The 16,188-nt window shown below is 35.2% G+C and overlaps 1 protein-coding gene across 2 annotated transcripts in view; it reads right to left on the reverse strand.

Annotated features, from left to right (window-relative positions):
* JADE2 (jade family PHD finger 2) overlaps nt 1-16,188 on the reverse strand; it is a 222,717-nt gene that overhangs the window by 20,315 nt on the left and 186,214 nt on the right. For both annotated transcript variants that reach the window (XM_026687218.2, XM_026687209.2), the window contains exon 10: nt 7,389-7,506. In XM_026687218.2, coding sequence (XP_026543003.1) covers nt 7,389-7,506 — 118 coding nt within the window. The remainder of the gene's footprint in view (nt 1-7,388; nt 7,507-16,188) is intronic.

Here is a 16,188-nt window from a genome sequence, read left to right on the forward strand (position 1 = left end):
TCTGGATGTTACACAGCTTAAGTTTTGGGTTCTCTATTCTTGAAAACAACATAAAACGTACAATTTTCAGACTAGCAACTGTGCACTGTATTATATTTTTTTCAAGAATGTGTACTGATTTCATGTTCATTTAAAAACTTGACTTCTGTCCATTTAGTCTATTATGTATTGGAAGGTATTCCTTATGTACAAGTACAACTTCATTTAAGGATAAAGCTAAAAACACAAAGGAACAAAAAAAAAGTATGTGCTTTAACAAAATAGTAGGTGCCAAAAAGGCAATACAACAGTTACTAAACTCTGCCAATGAACCAGATGCCACCTCTAAAACTTTAGTATCTACAGCCTTGGGGCAAAATTATCATTAAGAATTCAAAGAGATGGAATGGCATATCAAACCTCTGCCAAAGACTTCAGTCCAGACTAAGTTGACAAAACAAAAATTAACTATCAGTAAATTTGTTAAGGGTTTCTGCTTAATGTTCTTTTTAGAGATGTTATATGGTTTGCTTATACAAGGTCAGTACAACCACATAATCAGGTCCTTGTCCAAATCATGAAATTAAATGAGTTGTCCTGTCTTAACAGTATATCCAGAAGGAACTGGATGATTGTGACTATAAATGTGATAAACCTCTATTAATTTTTTTATTGTAAGCACACTGGATTCTGAAATGTAGGTGGCTAATGAAGAGAGGGCCTCCACTCTGATATTTTTCAATTTTAAAAGAGGTGCTGATATTATATTCTTTTTGCAACAACTTAATTTTCTTTATAGTTTTATTTTCCAGATTAACAATATATTCGTAGTCAAAATATTTTTAGAATCCCCCCCCCTTTTTTTGTAAATTTTATTTGAGTTTTCACAAAAAGAAAAGAAACACAATTAAAACATCTTTTTTGAAAGCAGCATAGTCCCAGGTTACATTTCTTCCTGCAGACACAATTTCAGGTTCATGCTCATTACTATATTCTATTCCATATCTTATTACAATTTTACATTTTCTACATAGCTTCTCCCCTCTTTTAATTTCCTCAATTTTATTGTATTTATTTCATCTCAATTCAAATCATTATATTTATATTTTTTGTCTGTCCTGTTTCAATTGTCTATTATCTTTTCTCATTAAACAAAATTTCTCCTGTAGTTACTGATTGGATTATGCCGCCTTTATATCTTTCCCCTAAAGTTATAACACTCAATATAATACATGGCTTCCATTCGGATTCTGTTTGGTACATTCTTAAACTACACACAGTATTCTTAAAAAAAAAAAAAAGAAAAAATTATAAATGTATATAATTAAAACAACATTCCATTCCAATTCTATTCTATCATTAATATTAAAATTCATTAAAATCTTAAGATTTTTCATGTTACTTTTCAATTAAATATCATACCTCTATGGGAACAATTATTAGCTTTCCATAATCAATTCCCCCCCTCTTCACTTATATTTTATAAAACATTGACTAATTAAAGTGTTCCCATTCCTTCCTAATTCAATTTTCTCATTTATTTTATTTCATTTACTTTATTCACAAACATTTCACTAAGTTACACTAACCATTCTATCCCTCATTCTAATCATATGTTGTTTCCAATTTTCTGAAGTTATTTCTATTTCAAATATAACAACACAATCTCATGTACCTTTACAGAATCCCCCTTTCAGTTAAATTTTCACCCACTATCTCTAAATAGGTCCTGTTTCTTTATATCTTGCTCTGGACCTTTGTAACTTCTTTTCCTTTCCTTCTTCCCTCTCTTCTTCTCCCTCCCCTTTTTACCCCTTTGTCTCTCTACCTCTACTTTCCTCTTCTGTATTCCCCTTTTCTGTTGTTTTCCAGTATTATACTTATTTTTCGAATTATTTTTCTTTTCTTTGGTTGTTTTTTAAAGTCTTAAATTCTCCATCCTCTTTCCCCCCTTTCCTTTTTCTTCCCCACATAGAGTTACTTGTTCATTAAAGATGGCTTCTTCTTTGTCCCAGTCTTCTTGTTTTGCAGTCTTTTCTTGTTGTTTCTTATAGTTCCAAATCTCCATTTCTAAGAATTGAAAAACGAAGACAAAGGAACCCTTCCTTTCTTGTGCATCTTCTTTGTACTTTTTAAGTTCCATTTTCAATTCATCGAAAAGTGATGCCATTGTAAAAATTTTTAAAGAACCACCCGATTGATTTTAGTCATTCAAATATAATAGCCAAAATTTTATTTATTTATTTATTTATTTATTTATTTATTTATTTGATTTGCCAATTGTTTACAAGATAATAAGTATAAGAGTATACATAGTTGTGAATACATGAAATGGGTACATATATGAAAAATAAAAGAATAAGAGAAACAATAGGACAGGGACAGTAGGCACGTTGGTGCGCTTATGCACGCCCCCTACAGACCTCTTAGGAAAGGGGTGAGGTCAATAGTAGACAGTCTAAGGTTAAAGTTTTTGGGGTTTGGGGAAGAAACTACAGAGTCGGGTAGAGTATTCCAGACATTGACCACTCTATTGCTGAAGTCGTATTTCCTGCAATCAAGTTTGGTGCGGTTTACTTTGAGTTTGTATCTATTGTGTGCTCTTGTGTTGTTATGGTTGAAGCTGAAGTATTCACTGACAGGTAGGACATTGCAATGTATGATTTTATATACCATGCTTAAGTCAGACCGAAGACGGCGTAATTCAAGGTTTTCAAGTTCTAGAATTTCAAGTCTGGTGGCATAAGGTATTCTACAACGAGTAGAGGAGTGGAGAACTCTTCTTGTGAAATATTTCTGGACTTTCTCAATTGTGCTAATATCAGATACGTAATGTGGATTCCAGACTGATGAACTGTATTCGAGTATTGGTCTAGCAAATGTTTTGTATGCTCTGGTTAGTAGTGTGATATTACCAGAGAAAAAGCTACGTAGGATTAGGTTAACAACTCTTAATGCCTTTTTGGCTATGTATTTGCAGTGGGCTCTAGCACTTAGATCATTAGAGGTGAGTATTCCAAGGTCCTTTACAGAGCTTGGGTCATCAACAAGTTCTTGATTATTCAGCATGTATTTTATTTTCTGATTTTTTTGCCAATATGTAAGACAGAGCATTTATTTGTTGAGATTTGAAGTTGCCATTTGTTTGACCATTCTGATACATAGTCAAGATCTTTTTGTAGGGTAGCAGTATTGTCTGTGGTATTGAACAGCTTTACGTCATCAGCGAAGAGAACGCAATTGCTCTTAATATGATCACAGAGGTCGTTTATGTAGAGTATGAAGAGAGTTGGTCCTAGAACACTGCCTTGGGGACACCACTATTGACAGGTACTGGATTTGATAGGATGCTCCGATTTTGACCATTTGTTGTCTGTTTGACAGGAATGCTTCTATCCAGTTATTCAGTTGTCCAGAGATACCATAGGATTTTATTTTTAGGAGTAGTTTATCGTGTACCACTGAATCAAAGGCTTTACAGAAGTCTATGTAGATTGCGTCTATTGCTTTGCCCTGGTCGAGTTGTGTTGTCCATATGTTTTTGCAGTGTAAGAGTTGTAGATTACAGGATAGTTTTTTTCTGAAATCAAATTGTTTATTGGAGAGTAGGTTATTTGTCTCTAAGTGGAGGATGATGGATTGGTTAATAATTGATTCCATGACTTTACAGGTGACGCAGCATAAGGAGATTGGCCTGTAATTTTCAACTAGGCTTGGGTCTCCCTTTTTGAAGATGGGGATGACTGTGGCTTGTGACCATAGGTTAGGCAAGGAGCTGGTCCTGAAAGATTTTTTCAAAGATTATGCTTAGAGGTTTGGCTATTGCAGTGGATAGCTTTCTTAAGAAGTAGGCACATATTCCATCCGGTCCAATAGATAGAGATGGTTTTAGATTGCGTAGTGATTTTTCAACATTGTCTTCTGTGAAATCGATATGTATTAGATCATTGTTGTTATCTGTGGTACGGCTAGGAAATACTGGGCATGATCCATTGCTGTTTACAAATACTGAGCCGAAGAATGTGTTAAAGATGTTGGCTTTAATGGTGTCGTCGTTGCAGTCTTTACCATCAGGTCCTAACAAGGGAGGATGGACCTTGAGTCTTTTAGTTTGTTGTTTACAAAATTGTAAAAAGCACGGGTGGAATTGGTGCTTAGAAGGTTTTCCTCTTGTTTAATGTGATAATTGATGCATTCGGTCTTTATCTGGTGGCATAAATTTTTGTATCGGTTTTTGAAATTGGCAACGTGACCAGTTTTGTTTTTCCTCCAGAGTGATCTCTTTTTGGATTGAAGTTTCCTTATTGATATGGGTAATCTGCTTTTTTGTTTTGTTTTGGGAGTTGTTGTTGGTACATATAGTTTGATGACTCTTTTGACTTCAAGTAAAAATATGTTGTAACGGTCTTCAACAGTATTGCAACCAGTGAATAGAGATTGCCAATCCAGGGATGAGAGATCGTTGTCTATAAGATCATAGTTGCCTTTTTTGAAGTTACAATTGGGGATTACATCATTGTGGTGATTTTTGTGTGGGCGTATGTTGAGACAAAAGTCAATCATATTGTGGTCACTACTGGAAAAGGGTTCTTTAGTTTGTATTCCGTAAATTAAATTCAAACTATTGCAGAAGATGAGATCGAGGCAGTTGTTTAGTCTAGTGTTGTTGGTTACTAGTTGTTCCAGTCCCAGATTTGTAATAGCATTGTAGAAGGTTGTGTGTATGATTTCAGTTGTACAATCATTTAGGGTCCAATCAATATGAGGTAGATTGAAATCACCAAGAAAGATAAAAGGGTATGGGCAGGATGCAGCCCATGTTAGTAATGTATTTAGCTTGTTTACATGTTCGATGTCATAATCAGGTGCTCTGTAACATAGTAAGAATCGAATTGTGATATTTAAGGATAGTTCACAGATGATGGTCTCAGGAAGAGCAAGCTCCTGGGTAACTTGGATATTTTTTAGATGTAAGGATTTTTTATAGAATATAGCAACACCACCTCCTCGACGATTTTCACGATCTGATCGGTAAACATGATAGTCTCTTACTGTGGTAATGGAGTCGGGAGAGATGCATTGAGCCATGTTTCACAGACAAATATAATGTCGAAGTTAGCCATATTTAGGAGGATGAGAAATTCAGGTATTTTATTCACGAGGCTTCTTGCATTGAGTAGTTTGCATTTAAGGCCGGCAGTAGATGGAATTGAGGTAGTTGGGGGCGTGCGTGCCTAGTCTTGGGTGATGGTGGATCGGTTGAGGTAGGGTTGTGGTTGAGGGTAGAAGCTGAGTATTGGGTTGCGTGGCTTACTTTTGATACAGTCAGCATGGTAGTCAATGTACAGGTCCTTCTCTCCATTGTCTAGACGGTTTTTGAGTTCAATGCGGAGTGCACGGGAGCGGGCACGTTGCTGTATGGTTAGGTCAGGGCGGCAACGAAGGTTCTTATGGTTGGTGTTGGTTTTGGCGAGTGAGTTTATGGTATAAATGAATTTACATTTGCTTGATTCATTTTTGCAAATGACCCTGCACAAGCGTGGGGCCACAGAGCCGTCTCTATTTTTGAGCTCTCGGTCAATGCGGGAAATGTCAAGTATTTCATCAGCGGAGATGGTTGATGCTTGATAATCTCTGATGATGTTTCGGACAGTTGTGATGTCATCATTGACACTGATGTCCTCTAGACCAAATAAGATGGCGTTTGGACGTTTCCGTTCACGCTCAACGGCTTCTCTGATGAGGATTGGGATATCAATATTTGTCTGGGTTGTGTTTATTTGTGGATTGGGTTTTGGATCGGATTGTGGTTGTTGGGGAGAGATGTGGTTTGTAGCTATTGAGTGTTCAGGTTTTTGCGTTGTGTCTTTTTTTTCAAGGTTGGATATTCTTTCTTTTACGGTGTCTAGGGATGCTACTATGGTGTTAAGGGATGTTTCAATGGTTTCGATGGTAGGGGATGTTTCAATGGTTTCGATGGTATCAACTCTTTCAGACAGATCCAGTTTGGGTCTGCATGATTTGCAGAAATATGGAAACTCATTGGATGATTCTAGGTATTGAATCATTTGCTCAGGTAATCCCAAGCAGTCATGATGAGCGTATTTTTTACACAGAGAACATTTGATGGAGTTTTCATTAACCTTTAGATTTTTGTAGCATTTAAGGCATGTGCAGGAGTCTTGTGGTTCATTGGTGGGGATTATCTTCTCTTTAGGTTGTTGTTTGACGTAGGATTTTCTTTTTGGCATGGTAGGTTTGTTAAAATAGTACGTTGATTGAATTAATTAAAGGAACAATTTTGGGTAATCTATGTAGACAATATTACATCAAACAATCAATTGCAGTAATCTCTCAAGTCCAAAATCCAAAAGTCACCAAGTAATCCAAATACACACAAACTGTTTCTTTTTGCTCTTTCTTTTTTTCCCACTTTCTCTTCCTGGGGTTACTATTTAGTTGCAAAGTTTCAGTTAAAATGTATCTTTTAGAAGTCTTATTGAAATTTTACTTTAGATTCTTTTTAATTCCAGGCAGTCTCCTCCCTCTTCCAGATCCTGCCCTTATTCTTTTTCTCTCCCTTCCTGCTTATAGAAGAAAAAGGTTTTAATGTCCAGAAATCTTTATTGTCCCTTTGGCATTTAGTTATATTTTCAGCTTAATTGCCTATTAATGCCAAAGCGGATTTTTCCAATTTCTTATTCTTAATTGTCAATATAAGGAAGGAGAGAGAAGGGGAAAAAAAGCCAAACCTTTCCCTTTTCACTTTCTTTCGCTGCTTCCGACTCTTCTTTGGGAGCGATGTTATTTCTTGTAAAATTTAAATTCCAGGGTAGCTTAGTTATTGCTTTTTCAACTTAACCCAGTCAGCCAAAACTTTCACTTCTTATCTTCCTCCTGCACATTCTTTTCCGGTTGAGTACTTCTTGGTGGCCATTTCTGACCACCGCTCCTGCCGCCTTCGGGAAAGGGAGTTTGACCAGCTGAGAAGAGATGCGGCTCTCCTCAACCCTGCTGGCAGTCTTCCCCTTCTTCACCACCTCTACGGGGTGGCTTAGCCCCGAAACCAGCGGGCTCGGGGTGCTCCAGCGGCAAGCCCAGTCAGAAACCGCGCACAATCGCGGATTCCTGTCTGTCGCCGAAGCCCTTCCTAGAATCCATTTTTTTGAAGGTAGGAATTAAGTATTGGGAAAATTTTCCACTGTTTGAAAACATAAGCCATTGCTTTAATTACACACATTGCTCAAAGCAAAATAAATGCATCAAAACTTTCAAATGTCAAATAACCCAACTTCTTTCAGCTTTCTAAAAATACTTTTACTAATCTCTTTAAAAATACAGTAAATAAAAGAAAATGCCATAGCATAATTTATAATACAGATTTTCTAGGTCTCAATAGGAAAAGTTACCTGCATAAAGATCTTTCTCAATAAGTTTCATCTGGAGATGGAAAATCTGTTCCTGGAGTTTACAAATGGAGTGCTTCATTTTCTCTCGTTTTGTTACCATATAACAAAGATTCCTAACCTGCAAAGGAGAGTAAGAGTTTTTACTTTAATAATAAATTATTTGAAAAATAAAAAGCTCTGTACCTAATTTAATTGCAATCTATCTGAATCAGGTACATGTCTTATAGAGACTCTTAGTCATCCAGGCCATGGTTGTCCCAAAAGGTGCTTTTTCAAAAGGCAACTGGACTTTGTTTTTCCTTGAAGATTGAAGAAGCTTCTTGAATGAGAAACAAAATGTCTTCAAGGAAAAACAAAGTTCAGTTGCCTTTTGGAAAAATACCTTTGGGACTGAATAAAATGTATTAATACAAGAATATTGTATTAAATGAAGTAACTCTAGCTACTCAACTTGTTGGCCAAAGTTCAACGCTATCCTTGAGCTGTTGAAAATTGCAGTCATCTGTGAAATCTATGCTTGATTTATGAATGTCCCAAAATACAGATATAGTTACAGGTTATAATCTGGATACATTAAACAGCAATAATCACATTTTGGTCTTAGTATAGATTCCCAGGCCTGCCAATCTAGCTAAGTGAACCCAGAACATTAGCCAAAGATTAACATAGCATGTTAACAAATGCAGAAGTATCTAAAATATACTATAAATGACATCTGCAGGTAATATTTTTGATTATCTTATAGAAAGTATAAACAGGCTTATAAAATATTTGAAAAACTAGAATTGAACTAGTTATCATTTCTGATATAGAAAATAAATATTCCACCTTATTATTTATTAAAGTAAAAAAATAAAATAATATTACTTAAGAGTTGTGCTAATAGAGATTTGTTGGCTTTCTTTTTCCAGGCACTACAATACTCCACTGAAGGAAATAATTGTTCTCCGAAGTTAAACAGATTTTCTTGAAACTTAAAATGAACTAGACAGTAAAGAGCTATATAGAAAGTAAAGTTTAGAAATAAGGTTCTTTTACATATAAAATTTGAATGAAAGTCATGTAAAGCATCTCATATATTAAGGGCCATTGCTTGAACACATCCAACTATGAAATCTTAACAGGTTCTAAACGGTTAGGATGTACTTACTAACATGCAGTTAGAATCTGCCTTCTAAATTAACTCTGAAATAACAGACAATAAGTTCGCATCTTGCCATGTATTTAAAATGTTCTATCATATCTCAATCACCCCACAGTTTTTTCTCAAGGCCCAACATATTCAGCAACTTCTTCATAGGGCATTTTAGTTCTCTGATCATCTTCGTTGATCTTTTCTGAATCTGCTTAATTTCTCTGAATCCTACTTACAGCGTGATGCTCAGAACTAGATTCAAGCTGAAGTCTAACAAAATCAGAATGTAGCTGAGCAATTACTGTCTCTGAACTGAAAACAATAAATCTTGTTGATGCAGCCTAAATGTGCATTTGTTTTCCTTGCAATCACATCATACTACAGACTCATATTTACTTTGCAATCAACTACCATTCCAAGATTATCTTCTTATGCACTGTCATCAAACCGGATATTCTTCATGACACACCCATTCCTGTGTATTTTCATGTTGTTTCTCAAAAGGCAAACTATGTACTTGTTTCTGTTGACTTTCATTCTGTTATTTGCAACCTATTTCTACAATTTATTGAGATAACAGTGAGTATTTTAATCCAATTCAGTGTTAATTCTCTGGGGACAGATTCCTTGGTTCCTTTGGTTTTTTGAAATTTATATTTACAGCAAATGCCATCCATATAGCTCTATTCACATGTTATTTCCATGCATAGACTTTAACATTTGAGAAGCAGCCTCTCCTTCTCCAAATCCTGCTGATAGTATCATTCTTGAAGAGCTATCTCCATAAATACTAGATTGCTTTCTGAGGGGAACTTTTGCACACACCTGAACCCTTCCAAGCAAGCTGCAACCCCACAGAAATATGAGATGAATGAGGTATAAGCAATTCCATGAAATCATTTCTTTTTCTATTTATTCCATTTTTCTTCATTAAGAAAATGAGAATACTATATCACGCAGAGATATTGTAATTGAACATGGGTGCAGTAAGTTAGTATTTTCCACCTGGATTTAATTTAAAATTTTAACCACAATATTGTTTATTTAATAAAGCATAATGAAAAATCTGGACTTGTGACCCTTAACTATCCAAAGAATACATTATTCTGACATACAGCTCAGAGTAGTCAGCACACTTGTTTACAAATTATTGGACAAATTATTTTTATTGTTGTCTTCTTGGCTGTGAAGAAGAGGTTATCATTCCTACAACTAAACAATTTCCTTTAATTACATTTAGAAAATGAGCTTGCAATCTTACGTTTGCTTATTGGGAATTAAATCACACTGAACATAGCTGGACTAATTTCTGAATAAAGGTCTATGGGACTGTGCCATAAAATAATTTTTGCCTTTTTATGTCCCGTAGCTCACTTGTGAGTTGGACCCCCAAATACTTTACTGTCCATGGATTTTTGAAAAAGACTATTAAATTATTTTAAGCACCCTCTACTACATTCCATATTTCCAATTTGAATTTCTCCTAATTTTATTTTGTCCAGACATCATAGCTTCCTGCATACTAAGCTATCTTTCAGGGTAATGGCTTGACCCTTAATATTTGCTTTTCATACATAGCTGGATTGTTCCAACCAATAAAGGGATCTTTGTTTCATGCAATTTTTTTTCCTACTAGGCAGGTATACAACCAACAACCACTCTATTGAAATAAACCCCAGTCATCGAAAGGTCACTTCTGCCATGATTCCTTCAGGAGAGCTGTTGTTTTGCCATTGACCAATGACCCAGTTGCAATAAATTTCTCCCAGAGAAAAGCTCCATTCAGCATAAATACTGTATGCAGTGGGAATGTCAAGCAGTAAAAAATTGGTTAGCTATCTTTTATTGACAGCACAGCCATTCTGGAGAGAGCAAAGCTAGACACAGATCAAAAGACCAACAAGAGCTGTTCAAGTGTCAAATTACTTCCTGACATATTATCATGCGGAGGCCACTACAGGAGCCCGAGAGCATAACCTCTGACCCCAACACTCAAGATCAGTTCTTCAGTTGAAGAGCTCTTGATTTCTACCATTTGCTTCTTCAAATGCAGTAATACTATGAATCCAAGCTAGCTTCAATGGATGGTTTTAAGTCCTGCTGTCACCTGCTGACAGAAAGATGGTGTGAAGAAAAAAGAAAGCCTTAGCAGACATCTACATAGGCTGCATCATCTTTTGATCTCATTGGTTCATTCCTATATTAACAGGCTGAATTTTGCTTCTATTGAGCAATAAAATTCCATCTGCAAATGCCACTAGAGTCATAATCTGAAATGATATTGGAAGCCTGTTATTAAAATGAAGTTTTATTCATACAGTTATAAATAACATTCAAAAGTATTTATGCCAATTTAATGCTGCATTCTTTCAAGTGCTATAAATACATTTTATGATTGGTTTTATGTTTTTTTATATGTTGCAAGCTGCATTGGGTAAGCCATTTCAAGGAAGGGAACAAAGTGAATGTGCATTTTATTAGTAAAATAAAAAAAAATAGTAAAATACTCTCTTTGTTTTGTTTATTGAACTGTTCTGCCCTTGAGGAAGTTAACAGTTATGCATGTCAACCTCCAAACAAGCATATCACATGAAGGCTTAGTACAACAAGCCTTTATAGGAAGGGAGAGGAGACACTTTTTTTTTTTTAACTTCTAATATTAGCTCAACCCACAGAAAACTCTCACAATTGCCCACAGACTGCTACATATGCATTTGTTTGCAAAGACAGGAAGTATGATCAATGTTGCATTATGATAAAGCAATCAAGAAGTGCAATATTTCTCAATCTGGTATCTTCCAAATATGTTAACCTACAATTTCTCCCACTGGTTATGGTAGAGGGATATTATGGGAATTATAACTTCAATGTAAGTGAAGTATGACAGGCTGAGATTAATGGAGTTAGGAATTGGTAGAAGCCCAATTCCAGGTGTTTTATGCTGCCCCCTGAACAACTTAACACCTTAACGTAATTTTAATAAGTTCTCTTTACTTTTAAAGCTCATGTTGTATTATATTTATAATTTTTAAATAGGGGGGAAAAGAAAGTTAAATTAATATGAGAGTAATTTATATTGACACGTTAATATATTTTCATAACTGTTCTCACTACTTTATGACCTATGATGACGATAGGTTTAGTCACCTTTTTTTAAAAAAAATAATTTACAAATTATTTTGTTGATAATACCTCTATCATCAATATGAATCCCTCTTTCTTCATTGCAAAGTAATAACAGAACTTCTGGGTTCCTAGGCTTTTCTGGAAAGCTCACCAGAAATGCTAAAAGAAAGGTAATATAATACCCAATTATTGGGATTCATCTTTCCTAATGAATTAATGTGAATGATATTTTACATAGACAGTGAACTTCCAGGATCTGAACTGTAAATAACCACTAGGCAAACAACAATAGAACGTTTGTCATTAAGATACGAGAACACTGTATTCAATTTTTCTTTCTAATTGTCTCTGGATGCAGTGAGACATTTGGATGGCTATGTCTGGAAGGTATATTTTTTAAAAGTGTAAGGGATAATAGGATTAAAGAAACAAGACAAAGGATGTTTGTTAAATGGTCCTGCTTGTTAACTTGGTTTTGGCTTTGTTTAAACATACTCCCTTGTAAAACATATTATGCAAATTAATACAAAGGATGTCAGTTTACAAATAAAACCAATCAAAAGGGAATGGAAGATATGACTATTATAGGCTTAATGCATTCTCATTAGCCAAACAAATATGGGCAGTTACATTTTAAAGGGAATGAAGTTTCCAAAACTGAATGGTTTGCTTTTGTCAACTACAAGAAAGATGTCCGTTCATGTGTAAAAAGATTTTATTAGATTAGTAATATGAATTTCATACATTTAGTGATCAAAACAAATTGTTTTATTAGGATGTACTTGATGTTTTATTTATAATTTTCTAATCTAAGCAGTTATAGGTATAATTCATAGCAGCTTTAATTGGATTTTTCTACTGACAAAGTATTTGTCTTGTGTTTAGTACAGAAAATGAGAAAACTGAATTCACTTCAATGTTTTGCCAACACATAACTTTTAGGTTGGCTTCCACTGTAGAACTGTTTCAAATGATTCAACTCCACATTTCTACTTAAGATGTGCTTCAAGCTAGACATAACTTCTGGGAGTTACATTAACAAATCCCTGTAGGCAACATTTTCAGAAGGGATTTGCCATTGCCTTCTTCCTCAGGGTGACAAAAAAAGCTTGGTTCAAGGTTATCCTGCTGGGTTTTGTACCTAAGGCAGGACTAGAACACAGATTTTTCTAGTCCTGGATTTAAATCACTAGACCAAAGAGGCTCTTCCACATGAATTAAAATAAATTAAATTAAATTAAAGACACTCAGATATTGAGTCTCTGATTGCCAATTATGGTAGAAGTGAGCTACTCATTTCAACAAGCCTTAAATATGACAGTAAGATTGTTCAAATAATTTTTTAAAAAACCAGTATCTTTAATATTTTCTATCTAATTGGGGAATTATGAGGATAAAAAGACAATTTCAAGCTTCATGCTCTATTACTTATTATTTTGGGAGACCTTGGGAGCTTTTGGGTTGCCTTGGGACAGAATGATTTCTTATTATCCTTAAAAGTTAAAGTTCATGATGCCTTCGATGCTAAAATGGAAACATTTTACTCTACTTGTGGGAACTGTGTCTCTTTGAACTGCTGAAGATGGCAAGATATTGAGAGCCAAGATTCCAGAGAATATTGTATATTCGAGGCCAACAGTAGACTGGTTAAGGTAATGGGCTGGCATTGGGTAGATTCAACTTTTAGCCCATCTTCAGACGTGGGCATTCACTGGATGTCTTCAAATCAAAGTCATTCATTCTGAGTCCAATCTAATTCAAAGGATTGCAGCTGTGAGGAAAAATGGAAGAAAATGCAATCTATCCTGCTTTGAAGTTCTTTTATGAAAGGTCGAATAGAAATAAAATAACATGTATCTACTTATATTAAGAGGCAGTTGTGGTGAGTTAACTGGGAATAGAGCAAGGGGATTCTAGCCATCAAATTAAAATGCTGAGATGGTGGCTGTGAAGAGAATAATATTGGCAATATCAGGGCATTTATTGGAAAATCTCAAGCCATATTTAAATTTTGCAAGCTTCTGACATTTCATAATTGCAGTTATCTATAATTGCAGATAGAAATCCAGTATAGTACAGTGGTTAAGGCATTAGGATAGATACCAGGAAATTGTGAATTCTAGTCCTTAGGCACAAAGCCAGCTGGGTGACTTTGGCCTGGTCAGTTTCTCACAGCCCTAGGATAGAGGCTTTGATAAACCACTTCTGAAAAACCAAGCCAAATAAACTACAGGGATTTATTCTGCAGCCTCTGAGAATTGGACATGATTGAACTGAAGAAAATAAAATCTATGCAATTATCTATTAGGAGCTTCCAGATGCATCTTGTTACAATACCAGAAAACAACTTCTAAACGGAACAAAGACTCCTATCATTGAAAATTGATGATGAAAATACTGCAGGAAGTGAAATGTAAAACAGTGTTAAAAGCAGTTAGAAGAATCGTACAGGGAAGATTCTGTGAGGCAGATGAAATACTTGATGAGAATCAACAGAGAATAAAGGTGCTTTTGGAATATGGATAGCATTAAAGCAGAAACAGAGGTCAGTGAGGACAGTTTGCATTTGAGCCTTGGAAGGCTGATTTGCAAAATGTTCATCTAATTTCAGCCCATAAGTCAGCTGTCATATTATCAATACACTCCAATACATCACTACAGTGGTAATTATTATTCATGGCATTATTTGGTTTTATACTGTCCTATTTCAATACACAGAAAATGTTATTTTAGTGCCACATTGGAAATCAATCTTTTCAGTTTGGTTTCCTCCAAATAGTCAAGTTGACTGAAGATGCTGGGAGTGACAGTTCAATTTACTCAGAGAATACTTATTGGGAAAATCTAAATAGGACAGTAGAAAAGAACTCTGGCAGAGAAGTCAGATCCTCAGAGTTGGGCGAGGCTGTATCATGACTGTTAAATGAACTGAGTCTTTCCTGTCAAGCCTAATGATTTAGGCTACATATCCATCTAGCAACATTGATTAAATGAAAGATACTGCTGTTATTGTGTATATGTACAAGATCTACAAGATTTTGGGACTTTTAAAAAAAATCCAATATGTTAAGTATAATATGCAATTTGTATTTTGAGATATTCTTTTACATTTCTCTGGTTATGAGGTTTAAATAGCTTTTCAGAACAAACAATGGCAGAATCCTTGGTGGTTTGAGCTTGGTGGTTTGCTTGCAGATATTTCATTACCCAATTAGATAGCATCTTCAGTGTATGAGTGAATGTGGGTTTAGCTCCCCTACTCATATATGATAGCCTGCCCTGTCAATTTCTAATCAAGAAACTACCAAGGATAAATCCAATAAATCCACACCAAAGCTTGCTTGCATGCATATAGATGATTTGTTTTAATGGAAAGTTTATTGCTTTCAAATCTAAGCTGACCATAATAATCTGTGACTGTAGGAAGGGTTGCGTTAACAGGAAAGGATCAACAGCTGTTGCAGAAGTACTCATAAAATCACAAATTAGAAGAACAGTTGAGACCAATGCAATTTTATAACTCTTGTTTTCTTAAAAATATTCTTTTTTCTCTAACTATAAACAGCCATTTCCGATGGCCATTCCTATTTATTTTGGATCATGGAAACAATGGGTTTTTATAAAAATGGGACTTGCAAAGTGTCATGGACGTTGCATGCGGACGTTGCATGCGGACTCCATGCCCACACAAATATTTGCTGCAGAGCGCTGCTTTCTATAAAAAGACAAGCTGTTCATTACATATAAACAAACTCATAATGTTAAGCAATAGAATAAAAATAAATAATGAAAACATTGTTTTTATTTGTGCTCAGACTCTTCATCTCACTGTACTTGGAGCACATCAACCATAGCTTTATCTTTCAACTTGTCCCAATTATGGGCAGCTGCATGCACCTGAAATATTTATATATTTATTCTCACACTTTATTATCTTCCTCTTGCTTCCTATCTCAGATTTCCTTTTTTAGCTTGTTTGTACTTTGTTTTCAGAAATCTTCCTTTTTTGCTTTTTCAGCTCTTGTGCTGATAACATACTGCCAGTTCTGTCCCCATCTCCTCAGCTACGTGACTAGTTATACCATTTATTTTTTTAATTTCAGATGTGCATAGCTAATAAAAAATGCAATTTGTAAGAATTCGTAGTATTTATAGCATGGCACTTTGAAAAGCAAGATTTTAAGAAAACTCCATGTAGGCATCAACCTTCCCACTATACACAGCAGGGGAATTGGGGGGGGGGAGGGGGGGGGGAGGAGAGAAGCCAATTTCCCATGGTAATTGGTTACTGTGTGTCTCCACTAATATCAACTATCCTTTCAAAAAGACAGTGTTAACATATTTCCTGGTCCTATTTATAAACTCATCTCTACTCTGAGAATTAATCACCAAATAAGAAAAGCAGCAGAGAATAGCTTTACAGTATTTAGAAGAGCCTTCATTCCAGAAATAACTGTGCTTTAGAAATGTATTACATCAATGGTTCTCAACCTTTTTTCACCATGGACTCCCTTTAAATACCTTTTGTAGCCATGGACC

The sequence above is a fragment of the Notechis scutatus genome, chromosome 2, assembly GCF_049901735.1.
Source record: "Notechis scutatus isolate UNSWTSFEM ecotype Mainland chromosome 2, rNotScu1.2, whole genome shotgun sequence".
NCBI lineage: Eukaryota > Metazoa > Chordata > Lepidosauria > Squamata > Elapidae > Notechis > Notechis scutatus.